General features: G+C 42.4%; 1 protein-coding gene across 1 annotated transcript in view; it reads right to left on the bottom strand.

Moving 5' to 3' along the window:
* Window positions 1–2,203: 2,203 nt before the first annotated feature.
* The window catches only part of AKR1A1 (aldo-keto reductase family 1 member A1), a 39,389-nt gene continuing 24,348 nt past the window's right edge, over window positions 2,204–17,244 (bottom strand). Inside the window, exons 5-9 of the mRNA XM_006117319.4 lie at window positions 15,062–15,257; window positions 14,073–14,272; window positions 12,785–12,857; window positions 11,259–11,345; window positions 2,204–3,679 (exon numbers count right to left, since the gene is read on the bottom strand). Of these exons, the coding sequence (XP_006117381.2) occupies window positions 3,614–3,679; window positions 11,259–11,345; window positions 12,785–12,857; window positions 14,073–14,272; window positions 15,062–15,257 (622 nt within the window). The 3' untranslated portion in view covers window positions 2,204–3,613. The remainder of the gene's footprint in view (window positions 3,680–11,258; window positions 11,346–12,784; window positions 12,858–14,072; window positions 14,273–15,061; window positions 15,258–17,244) is intronic.

Here is a 17,244-nt window from a genome sequence, read left to right as displayed (position 1 = left end):
GGGCTGTGCAAGCTGGCGGGATGTGAAACCCTCGGGGGGCACTCAGACAGCAAGGCACACCCCCCCCCGCCCACACTGCTGTGCACAAGGGGTAACAGCGCTCATCACAAGCCAACCTTGTGCTAAGACGAATGAAGAACACCGCTGAAAATGACAATAATTCCATCATATAATTCACCATCGCTCCCCTCCCTGACATGCTGCGTCGGGTTCGGGTCACCCTCTCTCTAACTGGAGAGCTCAGAAAGAAGAGGCAGACAACAGAAAGGCTGCGTCTACATTGGTGTGATCTTGCGCAAAAGCAGCTGCTTTTGCGCCAAAACTTGCTGCCTGTCTACACTGGCCGCGAGTCCTTGCGCAAGAACACTGACGTTCTATTGTATGAAATCAGGGCTTCTTGCGCAAGAACTGTGATGCTCCCGCTCAGGAATAAGCCCTTTTGTGCAACTGTTCTTGCGTAAGAGGCCAGTGTAGACAGGCAACATGAATTTCTTGTGCAAGAAAGCCCTATGGTTAAAATGGCCATCGGAGCTTTCTTGCACAAGAGAGTGTCTACACTGGCATGGATGCTCTTGCGCAAAAGCACATCGCTTGCGCAAAGGCACATGCCAGTGTAGATGCTCTCTTGCACAAATACTTTAACGCAAGAACTCTTGCGTTAAGAGTATTTGCGCAAGATCATGCCAATGCAGACATAGCCAAAGAGTTAGAGTAAGGATGGGGAACCTCAGGCCAGGTTGCACCTCCCAGCTTGCCTGGATCTGGCCCCTGAAGCTCAGAGCTCCAACCCGCCCCCCCATCATCCCACCTCAGGGCTGGAACACACAAAATGTACGAGCCTGAGCCCCTCTAGACTCTAATGTGCAAAGGGAATGTGCATCTTTCTTTCTCAGCTGGATCATGTGGGTCAGCAGTCCCCCACCCAAAATCGGTTCCCCAACCCAGGATTAAAGGCATGGACTTACCTGCGAGTAGAGTAAGGTTAAGTCTAGTCTTCAGGCTTCTTCCAAAAGGGAGAGTCCACACTGCAAAAGTGCATCAAAAAAGCGATTTGCTTTTTTGAAAGATAGCATCCACACGGAATGGACAGTATCTCGCAGTTCAGCTGTGATTACTATGGATGGAGTGGCCAGCAGGGCACCTGAGCTTTTTCCTCTTCTTTCAAAAGAACTCCCTCTTCCTCATTCACACACATCTTTTTCCAAAAGAGCTCCTTCAGAAAAAGGCTTCTTCATTCTACGAGGAAGATTTCCAATGTCGGAAAAACCCCTCTGTTCTTTCAAAAGAACACGCAGTGTGGATGTAATTGAAGTTTTTTTGGGAAAATGGCCATTTTTCCGAAAACACTCTGTAGTGTAGATATACCCTAAGACTATGTCTACACTGCCCCCATTTTGTGCAAAAATATGCAAATGAGACAGTGTGGAATATCACCATGCCTCATTTGCATAATTAATGAGGCTCCGTTTTTGCACAAAAACCCCTCTTGCGCAAGAGCTGTTCTTTCTGGGGAAAAAAAGTAGAAGAACGAATCTTGCACAAAAGCCTCTTATGCAAAAATGGAGCCTCATTAATTATGCAAATGAGGCGTGGCCATATTCCATGCTTCGCCTCATTTGCATATTTTTGCACAAAATGGGGGCAGTGTAGACATAGCCCCCCGACCTGGAAAGGCTAGCAAAAACACAATTAGAACTATAAAGCCTAAGAGGAAATGTGATGGTGATAGATCAATTATGAATCAAACAAAAGGAAGTTTTTCTTCGTACAGCGCACAGTCAACCTGTGGAACTCCTTGTTGCGAAGACTAGGACATTAACAGGGTTCAAAAAACAACTAGATAAATTCATGGAGGTTAGGTCTATCAATGTCTATTAGCCAGGGTGGGTAGGAACAGTGTCCCTAGCCTCTGTTTGTCAGAAGCTGGGAATGGGTGACATGGGAGGGATCACGTGATGATTCCCTGTTCTGTTCACTCCCTCTGGGGCATCTGGCATTGACCCGTTAGAAGATAAGATGCTGGGCTAGATGGACCTTTGGTCTGACCCAGTCTGGCCATTCTTATGAATGATAAAGTAACATGAGTAGAACAACATGGTTATCCTTTTGCATAATCCAGGAACAAGGGCCTGTTTAATTATATTGAAGGGCAGCAAATTAAAATCCAATACAACTGGAAAATTTAAATGCAAGCAATCCATAATTAACATGTGGAACTCAATACCTCAAGGTGTAATTTATTCCAACAATTTAGTACAATTTTTTTTTTTAAAAGGAACAGAATATTCACAGATATTTATCAATCCATCAGTACAAGCCTTCCAGCTTCAGGTACAAATTAACCTCTAGCAGATGTGGGTTAGAAAGACATTTGATTATGAACTGCTTATTCCTTAGTTGTCTAATATTGTATTCCTTGCATTTTCTACTGAAGCCCCAGGCATTGGTTGAGAGAATATCTTTTAAAAATGCTTTAATTAGGTTCCTGGCATTCACAATTTTCTACATCCAGGTCAAGCCATAAAAACTGGATACATTCTTTAAGAGCAGAAAATGACCCAAAAAAGGTGAAAACGCATGTAGATTAAAATAATTTTTCTAGCAGAGGCAGCAGCATGAAGGGGGGAGGAAGGCAGGTGGCTCCTCGGGATCTGGTGCTCATGGGAGCCAGCTAATATAAGGGTAGCGGGGGGGGGGGGGGGAGGAGATGGTATTGTGTGTAGTCAACAGGATTAACCCAGGCTTACTGATTAAATGGGTAGTCAACTATTCATTGACATCCCTAATGCAAAGTGCAGCCCTTGACCACTTAAATTCTTGGAGTGCCCCTCCCCCATCAAATATTAGTGCCCATCCCAGTGTCTACGCTGAAGAGCTATCACCAACAGGGCAGGCAGAGGCTTAGAGAGGAAGTGACTTGCTCAAGGTCATGCTGGAGGACAATAGCAGAGTCTGGAATAGAACCCAGTTCTTCTGGCTCCCGATCCAGCATCATCATGAGACCATGCTAGCTACTCTGCAAAGAGGTTACAAGGTTCCTTCCAGCAAGCCCTAGAAGCACATGTGGCATCGCTAGGAACTAATCCAGTCCCAAAAACTGAATTGGACAGTTGCTGCTGAGGCTGCATTAGGTAGAAAGATTGGCAATGGCTTTCTACTTCTCTTTTAGGAAACAAATGTAGTAATAAACAATTGAGCAGCAATTTGCTTTTTAAAAATTGTTCTGTTCCCCACCCCCATCCACACACTTGGCCTCGAAGACTTCAGAATGGTTTTACACACTTATCCCAATTCAAAACGAATGTCTTATCCTAGTTTTACATTTTCAGTGTCTATGTATCTTTCATGATATTGATTCCCTCACTCTTCCCCCATTAACACCATACATTTCCTCATAGCAGCAAGCATGTATTATATGAAGTCTCATGAGCACAATGTAGGTATTGCAACGTCAGGAAGATGTTATGTAATAAAGTATGCTATCAGAAAACCCATAGAAACCTAATATTTAGAACGTCCGGTTTTATTTGGAAAGATTTTTGATAAACTATGGCAACCACTATTTTGGGAATGAGTGCATGGAGTCCTAATTCTAATACCTAATCTACTGTGCTTAATATGGGTCATTGAAGGGGTAAAGCGGATGTCCAGCATCTCTTGCTACTAGTTTTCCATCCACCTGTGAAATAAAAAGACAATCTGAGTCAGAAAGTTAAAAAGCCAGTTCTTGCTTGACAGTAAAAACAGAACCATGCAGAATCTAGTTTCCTTTACGTCCCAGTCTTTAGCAAGGACATATTTAACAGTCACTGCTCCCAAGGCATAGTATTACTAGAAAAATCTTCTCTTTCCAAGATAATTTTGTGTAGCCTGAACAGAAATCATGTTCCAGTAGCTAGGACTTGAGGATACACTTGCCAATCCTACAGGATTGACCTGGAGTCTCCACTAATTAAAGATTACGTCACAAAGAAATTTCCAGGAATATATCCAACCAAAATTGGCAGCCCTGCTTGAAGAATGGATTAAGAATAATTAGGATTTCTTATTTACAATATTTGTCTAATAATGGCTATAATCTGTGTACTTTGCAAAGCACTTAAAATATAATCTATTCGTTTAACTAGCCACACTTCTGTGAGACACTAGAGAGAAAAGTGTAGTTATGTTGGCTTGACAAATGGATACACCAAGAGAGAGAAGTTAGGTAACTTGCTCCAAGTTGCACAGTGAGTCAGTGGCAGGGTTGGTTAATGAATTCAGGAGTTCTGACTCCTATCTACTAAACACATAGTAGGAACCTCTGGCTCCACTGAAGTCTTAGCAAAAGTCCCATTTGACATCATTTGGAGCAGGATTTCATCCATGTCCTCTTTTGAGCAGAAGGCATTTTTTACACTACACCGAAAGCTTCCAAAAGAAGGAGGTGTACCTTCCAAGGAGCCAAGCTCCGCCAGCCAGCTAAAATTTCCTTCTGTGAAGCTAACTACCAGTTGTATGCATCTAATGTTAGAGATGGAATAAGACAGCAGGAACTGCAGTTATTAGAAACTGGGGAGACTTTTGGGAAAGGGGGAGCTTATACAGGAAGGATGGGCTCCACCCAAACCAAATTGCTGGCACTTAACATTAAAAAGGTCTTAGAGCAGTTTTTAAACTAAGGGTTGGGGGAAAGCCAACAAATGTGGAGGAGCACATGGATCGGACAGAGACATCTCTTGGGGAGGTCTATTAATAGAGATTCTTTATGCTCTAGTGAGGAAAGGATGGAAAATGATAAAGTATAGGCAGGATCAGATGAGAAACAATCAAATGAAAAAGAGTCTAACATCAGGAAATGGCAGACAGATAAATAGTGCTACATTTTTAAAGCATTTATACACAAACACTAGACATCTAAATAATAAGATGGGTGAACTAGTGTGCCTCGTATTAAAGGAGGATATTGATATAATAGGCATCACAGAAACTTGGTGGAATCAGGACAATCAATGGAGCACAGTCATACCAGGGTACAAAATATATCGGAAAGACAGAACAGGTCATGCTGGTGGGGGAGTGGCACTATACGTGAAAGAAAATGTAGAATCAAATTAAGTAAAAATCTTAAATAAACCAAAATGTTCCATCGAACCTCTATGGGTAGTAATTCCATGCTCTAGTAATAAAAGTACTGTATAGCAGTAGTGATATATTATTATCCACCCAACCAGGACAGTGATAGTGACTATGTAAATGTTAAGGGAGATTAGAGAGGCAATCAAAATACTTTAAATGACTGCTTCTTGGAGCATCCATTTCTGGAACCCACAAGGGGAAGAGGCAATTCTTGATTTAGTCCTAAGTGGAGCGCAGGATCTGGTTCAAGAGGTAAATATAACTGGACCGCTTAGAAATAGTGACCCTAGTATAATAAAATTTAACATCTGTGTGGTGGGAAAAACACTTCAGCAGCCTAGCACTGAGGCATTTAATTTCAGGAAGGGGAACTACACAAAAATTAGGAGGTTAGTTAAACAGAAATTAAAAGGTACAGTGAAAAAAAAATCCCTTCTAGCTGCATGGAAACTTTTTAAAGACACCATAATAGAGACCCATCTTTAATGTATTCCCCAAATTAAAAAAAACCCCACAACAACAGTAAGACAATCAAAAAAGTGCCACCGTGGCTTAATGATCAACTAAAAAAGCAGAGAGAGATAAAGAAGCATCATTTAAAAAGTTGAAGTTAAATCCTAGTGAGGAAAATAGAAAGGAGCATAAACTCTGTCAAATTTAGTGTAAAAATATAATAAGAAAAGCCAGAAAGGAGTCTGAAGAACAGCTAGCCAAAAACTCAAAAAGTAATAGCAAAATGTTTTTTAAGTTCATCAGAAGCAGGAAGCCTGCTCAACAACCAGTGGGGCCACTGGATGATTGAGATACTAAAAGAGCACTCGAAGACGATAAGGTCATTGCGGAGAAACTAAATGAATTCTGTGCTTCAGTCTACATGGCTGAGGATGTTAGGGAAATTCCCAAACCTGAGCCATTCTTTTTAGGTGACAAATCAGAGGAATTGACGCAGACTGAGGTGTAATTAGAGGAAGTTTTGGAACAAATTGATAAACTTAACAGTAACAAGTCACCAGGACCAGATGGCATTCACCCAAGAGTTCTGAAAAAAAATCAAAATGTGAAATTGCAGAACTATTAACTGTGGTTTGTAACCTAACCTTTAAATCAGCTTCTGTACCTAATGACTGGAAGATAGCTAATATGACGCCAATATTTAACAAGGGCTCTAGAGGTGATGCTGGCAATTACAGACCGGTAAGTCTAACATCAGTTCCGGGCAAATCAGTTGAAACTATAGCAAAGAATAAAAATTATCAGACACATAGATGAACATAATTTTTTGGGGGGAAGCCAACATGGTTTCTGTAAAGGGAAATCCTGCCTTACTAATCTACTAGAGTTCTTTGAGGGCGTCAACAAACATGTGGACAAGGGGGAGCCAGTGGATATAGTATACTTCGATTTCCAGAAAGCCTTTGACAAGGTCCCTCACCAAAGGCTCTTAAGTAAAGGAAGTTATCATGGGATGAGACAAGATCTTCTCATGGACTGATAACTGGTTAAAAGACAGGAAACAAAGGGTAGGAATAAATGGTCCGTTTTCAGAATGGAGACACATAACTGGTAGTGTCCCTCAGGGATCTGTACTGGGACCAATCCTATTCAACCTATTTATAAACAATTTGGAGAAAGGGGTAAACAGTGAGGTGGCAAAATTTCCAGAGGATACTAAACTGCTCAATAGTTAAGACCAAAGCAGACTGTGAAGAGCTTTGAAAAGATCTCAAACTAGTGATTGGGCAACAAAATGGCAAATGAAATTTAATGTTGATAAATGGTAAAGTAATGCACACTGGAAAAAATAATCCCATCCCAACTATACACACAAAATGATGGGGACTAATTTAGCTATAACTACTCAAGAGAGAGATCTTGAAGTCATTGTGGATAGTTCTTTGGAAACAACCACTCAAACGTGCAGCAGCAGTTAAAAAAGCAAACAGAATGTTAGAAATAATTTTTAAAAGGAAAGAGAATAAGATAGAGAATATTTTACTGCCTCTTTTTAAATCCATGGTACACCCACATCTTGAATACTGCATATAGATTAAGGATGTTAAATTTAGATTAATCAGCTAATCAAATAGTTTATGTAATTTGCATCAACTAGTTGATAAGGGCGCCTCTGCCTTTGAAACATAGCAAGAGTCTGGTCAGCTCTTGCTACATTTCAAAGGCAGAAGTGCCCAGCAGTGAGTCTCCCACTGGACCCGTGCTCCCAGCTGCACTTTGCTTTTGAAATGTAGCAAGAGCTGACCAGACTCTTGCTACGTTTCAAAGGCAGAGGCGCCCCTATCAACTAGCTAATGGATCTTTGGTCTGTCCCAGAATGGCTGTTCTTATGTTCTTAAGAAAAAAAAAAAAATCTCAGAAACATATCTACTAGTAAATTTTCCACCTACTTCTTTGAAACCAACAGCTTAGATCTCATTAATTATTTAGTGCAGGCATGTCCAAAGTCCGGCCCGCGGGCCAATTGCGGCCCGTGTTCCGGTTTAATACGGCCCCCGCTTCCTCCCCCTCTCCTGGCTCCCCGGCGCTCTTTTGAACTGGCGCGCCCAGCGCGCTGCTTCCGGCCGCGCCGCCGCCGCCCATGGCCTCTGCGGTCCTAGAGCCTGCCCTGTAGGGCACGTCCGCAGCCCCGCTCCCCCGCTCGGCTGCGGGTTCGCTTTGCCCCCGGGCCGCCGGGAGGCCGGCGTGCCCTGCGCTCTCCACCCACCTCCGACCCCGCGGGCCCTCCGCCTTGGGGCTGAGAGTGCGGGGACGGCCCTCACGCATGTTCACTTCTTCAAATCTGGCCCTCTTTGAAAAAAGTTTGGACACCCCTGATTTAGTGTGTATGCTACAATTTTGTTCTTCAACCAGACCACTAGGGGGCACTGGAAGCAGTGACTAAAATGCAGAGGACTAACCAGCACATGGAAACATGTTGGGAGTTTTAAACATGATTAATCTTCAGATTTAAAAGTGTATTAAAATATTCAAAAGTTTGACCAATTGCTAAGCCAGAGCCCCCCAAATCTCCACGGACAAAGCCATCTTGGGATCTTTGTGCATTTTTTTTAAAACTCTCTCATTGAGAAAGTGATCCTCCTTGGACAGGAAAGTCAACAACTCCTCCACACCTTCCAGAAATTCATATTCTCCACTCATCTTTCCTTTCCTCCATGTTCCCCTATTTCTCAAAAGTGCTCTGTGTAAGACAGCACTTCTTGCAGGTAAGTATGCTTGTTAGCAGTACACCCCTGAGCTGGGTTCCATTCCAATATCATTTGCTGTTTCTTTGTACAACCGTCTGGCTACACAAAACACAAGAGGTAGAAATCTGGCTCACGAGAGATTTTTCAGGGGTGCATTCACCTTATTTGGAGGGAGGGTGTTAAGAGCGGTAGTTACCAAATGCCCTATCCACAGAGACCTTGAAATAAAAATCAAATATGCTCCAAAGTATAGCTGCTTATTCAATAACAGATTGGCACGCACACCTGTCAATCATGCACCTTCCTGTTTTGTGGTCATCTAGTGCTCTGCCTAAATGTGTACCTTTGTCACTGATTTATTTAGGGAAGTATTGATTTGACACAGATACCCACTTATGATTACATACCTCTTCCTATCTCGCCCCCCCCTTCCCCCACAACAGGTGCTGATATTAGCCTTTATAGAGAGCGGAATGTGGAGGCAGGAAAAGGGAATAAGGGAATTTGTGTGCAGCCATCTTGGTCTTGTTAACAAGAGAGCAAGAGTCAGGCTAAGTCTGTGGCCTGACAACGCGAGATCTGTAATTAGACGCTGCCTTCGCCTCTCGCCTCCATACGGAGATAAGGATAGAATGCTGACTCTGGCAGGGACCTTGAGATAAGGAGCATCTGGGTGGAACTAAATAACTGTTAGCCATTGGTGTTTGTAATGGGAAGGAGACTAATTGTTATTATATTTAATAGACAGTATATAAACTGCTTCATAATTGCTTGTATTCAAAGATCTGCCTCGGTGAGGGGGGGGAACTCCCCCCCTGTCCGAACCAGTTTTTCCCTTGCTGCAGCTCGTAATAAAACTGCCTCTGGCTACTTGTTGCTTACAAACTCAGAGTGAGGGACAATGTTTTCTTCCACAGGAAGGAGGAAATCAAACCACTTAGACAGACACCTAAATTTGAACTTAAGAATAAAACTTTAGACAAGAACATAAGAGCGGCCAGACTGGGTCAGACCAAAGGTCCATCTAGCCCAGTAGCCTGTCTTCCAAAAGTGGCCAATGCTTAATGGCCCAAAGGGAACAAACAGAACATGTACACATCAAATGATCCATTCCCTATCAATGTTTTTAATCTTGCCCTTAGACCTTAGCCCCTATTAGCTGCTGTGGTTTCATGCTAGCTTGGTAAAGCAAGAAAAAAACACATGTCCTATCAAGTGTAATTTTAGGTACTCAGATGCCATGCTAAAGACCTAGATAGTATAGATTTGATACACGAGATTTTTCAAAGGCACTTGGTTTTTAAATAAGTGGTATTTGGAGATCAGGAAACACTTCTTAAAATCAGAAAAGCGTGAACAGAGGATCCCACACACACATTGGGGCAATACGTTCCTATTTTAAATTCTTCCCATCTCATTGTTTCCTGTTTCACTTTTCATCTTTGAAGCTCAGCTGCCCAGCATGTAGCCTCTTCCTCGCTGGCACTTTGAACTACCTTCTTTTGTCTCAGTATCTGCTCAGTGAATCACCATCATGCTCATAGTTTCTTCCATATAACAAAGGCACCTAAATATTCCAGCTACCAGGTACATATTCTTACCGTATTTTGTTATTGATTAGTCAACAGCTCTGTTAGCAACATGAGTATCAAAACTAGAAAGGATCACCGTCAGCAATCAGGTGTGTCTGCAAACATTGCACACATGCATTCACTAAATATTCTGTCCAGGCAAGCTGGGAGGTAGGTACAAAACTGCTCTAGAGAGTTAAGGACAAAGCAGACTCAAGAGCTTCAAAAGGATCTCACATGACTAAAAGACCGGGCAACAAAATGGCAGATGAAATTCAATGTTAATAAGTGCAAAGTAATGTACATTGGAAAACATAATCCCAACTATACATATAAAATGATGGAGACTAAATTAGCTAATACCACTCAAAAGAGAGATCTTGGGGTCATTGTGGATAGCTCTCTGAAAACATCCACTCCATGTGCAGTTGCAGTCAGAGTGTTGGAAATCATTAAGAAGGAGATAGATCATAAAGACAGAGAATATTTTAATGCCTCTGTATAAATCCATGGTATGCCCACATCTGGAATAGTGTGAGAGATGTGACTGTCCCATCTGAAAAAAAGATGCCTTAGCACTGGAAAAAGTTCAGAAAAGGGCAAAAAACAACTAGGGATATGGAATGTCTGCCATCTGAGCAGAGACTAATAATATTGGGATTTTTCAGCTTGGAAAAGAGATGACTAAAGGTGGGATTTGAGAAAGGTCTATAAAATCATGACTGGTGTGGAGAAAGTGAATAAAAAAGAATAATTTCCTCCTTCCCATAACACAAGAACTAAGGGTCACCAAATGAAGTTAGTAGGTAGCAGGTTTAAAACAAACCAAAGGAAGTTTTTCTTTACATAGTGGAACTCCTTGCCAAAGGATGTTGTAAAGGCTAGGACTTTAACAGGGTTCAAAAAAGAATTAGATACATTCATGGAGGTTAGGTCCATCAATGGCTATTACTCAGGATGGGCAGGAATAGTGTCCCTAGCCTCTGTTTGTCAGAGGCTGGGAATGGGTGACAAGAGAGGGATCACTTGATGAGTCCCTGTTCTGTTCATTCTTTCTGGGGCACCTGGCACTGGCCAGTGTCAGAAGGTCAGTTAATGTTAATAAGGTTAGATGTTAACGGGTTAGATTAGGGTGACCATATTTTCCTATGGTGAATTCGGGACACCTGGTATAATTGCTCTAATTCAAGCAAGTTCATCAATCTTTTATGAAAAGGCTTTCTCCAGCTTCATTACCCTAATAAGATGCAGGGCTTTGTTCACAGATAGCTGTTGCAGGGGGTGAAGAAAGAAAGAACAGAGAAGCAAACAACGCAAGCACACACACACTTTCTCCGCCCTGCTCCCATGGTCAGCCAGAGAAACTTACTGTAACCATTGGCACAATGTAGCGCCAGTTTTTATTCAGACTTCCAATGTAATCCATCTCTTCTCCTGTGAGATTAAAGTCGAACACCTAAAACGACAACAATTCAAGCTTTATTCTTGGTTGCCAGTCTATATAGCCCCCGAACCTTGCCACCCTGTCACACTCCCTTTGTAACAATTATAGCCCACCTGCCTCCGACCCTCTCCCTCAGAGATCCGACAAACAATGGGGGGTGGTTTGCAACTAAGTAAGACTTGCACCTGCTTGCCTCGGTTTACCAGGGCACAGAGTGATTTAGAAACACCTTGAAGCATCAACCTGGGGCCCTGCAACAGTACCGACATTTGCATAGATTGGACATGGTAAATTGCAACTGCCCTTTTAGAGCTCTGTGCGCGCGCGCGCACACACACACACACACACACACACACACACACACACACACACACACACACACACACACACACACCCCCCCCCCCCCAACAACAGACAGGAATAATTTAAAAATGTAATTACAATATGCTTTTGTCTGGGCTTTAGAGGAAAAAGCTCAGTGCAATATGCACTATTAGAATTTCTAATCTCTATATTTTCCTCTATAAAGGGTAAATTATTAAACACTCTCTTTGAAACAGTATTACAAAGGAATTAACAATCATACTGGAAGATGTAATCTTGATAGCCTCCTGATGAAGAGACTTCCTTTCCCATTGGAAAGCATTAGACATTAGAGATTAAAAGAAGGGAAAAAAAACCTCTAAATGGGCCAAATCCCAGGTCTCTACTTGTCAGGATTGGTTCTCTATTTTTTACATTTGTTCATTAACAGGGGTTGAAGCAATTTGATAAAAAATAAATAGATGCAGGGCTAAACCTGGAGGTCTTTATTCAGGGCATGATACTACAGTACTTGTCTGAGGGGAATTGGAAAATACTATTTCCTTTATCATTTTTACAGTGAAAATATTTCTGATAAAAATAAAGTGAACACTGTGATCTTTGCATTCTGTGCTTTTATTGAAACCAATGTTTGAAAATATAGAAAATCTTCCAAAATATTTAATAAATTGCAATTGGTATTCTATAGTTTCAAAGTGTGATTAATCACAATTACATTTTTTAATTGTGATTAATGTTTTGGAGTCAATCATACAAGTTAACTGATTAAATTGAAAGTCCTAGCTTTTCCAAAAAAAGCAAAAAGCAGCTTTGCTGGTAGCATTTTAAGAAAAATTATTGTTTATTTATCTAAGACAAGGGCAAACTCCAGTGCTAAGTTAAGGACGAGGGATTTTTATCTAAAAACTAGTAGTATGTGATCAAACCCTTCTGTCACTCAGAACTTAAAGGAGTTTCTTTTCCAAAAATTCTTCCCACCCATCTGTTGTGTACATGCCCGTACAGAACTGCAGTACTGGTAACGAGTCTTTGGCTGAACAACCTTGTTTTTGCTGTTGCTCCGTTACTAACATATTTTGCCGCATTGGTATTGTTAATAAGTCTGCTTCTATGGGAAAAGCTCTTACCTGGAGATTTTGCAGAATGCGGGCAGGAGTGACACTCTTGGGAATGGCAGCCACCTTACGCTGCACTTGCCACCTATTACACAGGGAAGGAAGAAAAACCTCAACTTCTACTCATATAACCAAGGGGTGGGCGGGCAACAAACCAGAAACTTTTGTTTAAGCAAAAAATTCCCTCTTTCACTTGGTGGTGTGTTTACTCTCTGCACCTTCTACCTGTCTCTGGGCATTTTATGGCTGTGAGGTGGTCATGGGTTTAATCTTCGTACCCCTCAACACCAATTTTGAGCAAAATGGAATGGTCACTAGACTATTTCAGTGAGAACCATGAGTGATCAGTTTTGAAAAACAAACAAACAAATAAATAATAATCAAACTCAAGGGCTGCGTCTAGACTGGCATGATTTTGAGGAAATACTTTTAACGGAAAAGTTTTTCCATTAAAAGTATTTCCGCAGAAGAGCATCTAGATTGGCACGGATGCTTTTGCACAAAAACTGCTTTTGCGCAAAAGCATCTGTGCCCAGTATAGACGTGCTTTTGCACAAGAAAGCTCCTATGGCCATTTTAGCCATTGGGCTTTCTTGCACAAAAAATTAAGGTGCCTGTCTACACTGGCCCTCTTGCGCAAGAGGGCTTATCCCTGAGCAGGAGCGTCAAAGTATTTGCGCAAGAAGCACTGAATTCTTACATTAGAACGTCAGTGCTCTTGCGCACATTCAAGCGGCCAGTGTAGACAGCTGGCAAGTTTTTGCGCACAAGCAGCTGCTTTTGCGCAAAGTCTTGCCAGTCTAGACCCACCCATCACGTCTCAGGCTGGACTGCCAAACTGTTTAGAAAATTTTGACCCTAGTAACTTCAAGCGTAAGGTAAACCAAGAAGAGTCCCCAGTTCTTTCTACTCCCTTGAGCACGAGCTCATCCTTCTCCCAGCTAACTAACCAACTCTAGTCCCACATTTGTGGGGCTGTGATTGAAGATGGGGATGGCAAAGGATGAAGCAAACCTCTTCATCCAGCCCAGATGTTGCTGATGCCCTTTACCTCCCACTTACAACTACCATGACTCTTTCAAGTGCTCAACACCGTACAGAATCAAAACCTTAGACTGACTTGAGCTACAGAAGAAATAGAGGAGAAAATAGTGTTTGCCAAGTAGAAAAGTGCTTTGTGGTTCTAATACTCTATTGACAAAAATACTGTCTCAGTCAGAACCCCTTTATAACGGTGCTTTACTTGTGTCAATAGGGACAGGGATGAATCCCCCCCCCCCTTTTCAGAACTGTTTAGTACCGGAGGAGGATTTGAGCAGGTGATCTGCTATATTTTTCTGCCAGCTTTTTGATCCCAGATTCTTCTAGAAGTACTGGTTCATCAGGGTGCTTCCACATTCGATCAGGAGAGCCAAGGGGACTGTATGCTGTTACTACCAGCCCTTGCTTATTACAGTGAGCTATTAACTCATTCTGAGCAAGGTAGGGATGGCATTCCACCTGTTAAAGCAATGCACAGTGAATACACAGTGAGCAGACCTCAATAAAAAACAACAACAACAAAGCCAACAACAAAATAGAAATTTAAGTGCACAACAACAGAAAAAAGAAGAGGACTGAAGTCTGTTTCAGTTGTTGGGATTCCCACAATGATGTAAGAATTTACTGCTAGCAGGAATGAGAGGCCACCTTGCAGGCGGTAGCAAAGGAATCAGGCTGCATAGCAGGGATGTTAGCCTGTCAACTTCATGCGGCAAGGCTGGCATAAAGGGCTACAGGACAGGCATAAACCCTTCTCCCAGGCAATTGCCCCAGCACAAGGGACTCCTGGCTTAGGCAGAGACCTGGCTCTGTGCCATCTCTGCAGGAGTACTGGATACAGGTGTCATTTCGGGGGAGGTAAGGGGCAGACAGGAGATGGGAAAAGCCATGGCCAGGGCATTCTTGCACTCCCAAGTATTCTGCAGTCCTGCAAGGGACTACAGAAGGAAGACATAAGTTAGGGCAGCCCTCAGGACCACACTAATCTACATGCAGGATGAAACCCACTCATGCAAACACAAATAGGATGGGTGCTGTGCCCATCCCTTTACTGGTGCCTGCTCTGCCCCATGGTCACACACACTATGCACATTATTTGTGCTCAGCAAATAGTACTCATATGAGCTTACTCCTCCGATGGCCAGGATATGCATAAAGATTAGTAGTCATTCATGTAGCTTTTCTGCACAGACCTTGCCCTTTCACACTGTGGGCCCCCTCCTGCCTGTGGGCCTGTGTTTGTCTCACCTGTAGCACAGCAGGTTTGATAGCAGCTATGCTGAGGATGTCATCAATCTGTCGGCTGTTGAAGTTGGACAGCCCAATGGCCTTCGCCAGACCTTTCTCCACCAGCTTCTCCATAGCCTTCCAGGTTTCCTTGTAGTGAGTGTAGTCAAAACGCATCATGCCATCGGGGTTCTTTGGGAAAAGAGTATCTCCTCGTCTACAACATTGCGAAGACACGGTATAATCACACAGCACACACACAATAGTACGGTATATGTCAATAAAAGAAACATTCTTTCAAATACTAGTAAAAGTTCAATACATGCTTTACAAGGTACTGATTGAGATAAGCATACATCTCCTCTAGATTCCAATATGCTTCTTTAGCACTTGGAAAACTGGTTTGTAATAGGAGGTCTGTCTTAGTCAAGGTAACTTCCTGCAGAGTACTCAAAGCTACCTATCTGTAGTGCTATGATTGTATGAAAACATGGCAATCATTATACACTCAAACAACGGTTAACCCACAGGCTCTGCCCTTAGAAAATATTTGATTGAAAGAGAAAATGTTTGCCAGAACACAGTGGTAATCCCTTCATCAATTTTGAAAAGGCACCTACAGCATTTTTAAACTCCACCTACAGCCAACCTGCTACCAAAGAGACTTTGGTTGTAGGCTCATCCAGAAGAGAACACCTGTAAATATTTCCTTTCCCTGGCACTGTACTACAGCATCAGCCGTGGATTTGAGTTCAACTCTCAGTGGGAATAAGCCTTTAAAAAAAAAAAATCACATCTTGCCATCTCTGGATAAGGAATGTTTGCAATTAGCCATAATAGACACTTCTAAACACACACAGAATCTGGTTGGCATGGTGGCACAACTGTGCCTTGTGAAGGGGATACAACTGCATTCAGAGGAATGCAAGATGGGATGGTGGTTGACCAAGCTACTTAAGGAGCATCTGCGACCAGGTGCATTACTGCCTTGGGTTTTGGTGAGAGACTTTCCGATGCTCTCCTAGTTGAAAGGAAAATGTTGGGATTGTGAAAATGGCATGAGATGGTAAGAGGGATCAGAGTCAATGGGAGGGTTCTTGCTCAATGCGCACGGGTAGACTTAGTACCAAATATAACTTAGAATACAGCCTTATGAAACCCTGTAAGGGGAAAAACAGCATCACATGTCAACAGAAATGCTCCGGAAACATGGTTTCACTTCTAGCTTTATGTGTATTGGGGTGAGAGGGTTTGTCCTCAGGACCCAGAGACACTGTAGTTCTAACTGACAGCATCAGTTTTAGTTCCCATTTAAGTACAACCCTTGGGCTCAACTTCCCCATACAGTAGGTTTGGTTTTGCATTTGATTGTCTAGAGACTAGAACCTTTAACACACTACCTCACTAGGGCTACATCTAGACTGCAGCTCTTTTCCGGGGTATCAGAGGTATTCCGGAAAAGCTATGCCACGTCCAAGGAACACGTCCACTTTCCCAAAAAAAATTTCGGAAAAGTGGATGCACTTTTTCGACATTGCTGTAAACCTCGTTTTACGAGGAAGAAGGGATGTGTTGAAAGAGGAGGTTTTTCCAAAATCTGGCACCGTGTAGACATGCCAAATTTCAGAAAAGCTACTTTAGAAAGAAAAGCGGAAAAAGATATGCAAATTGTGGTTTGCGTATCTTTTTCCAACTTTTCTTTGTAGTGTAGTGACATAGCCAAGTTACATAAAGGGGCATATTAGGTGCCAAACAGTCTTTTTGTATCATCTACTTCAACTGCAGCAAGGGAGGTTTAGGTTGGACGTTAGGAAAAAGTTCCTAACTGTCAGAGTGGTTAAACACTGGGATAAATTGCTTAGGGTGGTTATGGAATCTCCATCTCCGGAGATATTTAAGAGTAGTTTAGATAAATGTCTATCAGGGATGGTCTAAACAGTACTGGGTCCTGCCATGAGGACAGGGGACTGGACTTGATGACCTCTCGAGGTCCCTTCCAGTCCTAGCATTCTATGATTCAACACACTGATACTCACTGTCCATTTCCAGAAAAAAGTGACACTTCTAAAAAATGGAAGCCCCTCTTTGCTTCCAGGAGGCAAGAATTTGAGTCTCTCTGAATCTCATAGGGACCTGATCTGCTGAGAGTATCTTGTGTAACTGGTCTGACAGAGACTCTCACTTACATTATAACAGGTCATGTT

This window comes from Pelodiscus sinensis, chromosome 9 (assembly GCF_049634645.1).
Source record: "Pelodiscus sinensis isolate JC-2024 chromosome 9, ASM4963464v1, whole genome shotgun sequence".
NCBI classification, from domain to species: Eukaryota; Metazoa; Chordata; order Testudines; family Trionychidae; genus Pelodiscus; species Pelodiscus sinensis.
This window is presented reverse-complemented; position numbering and strand designations above follow the sequence as displayed.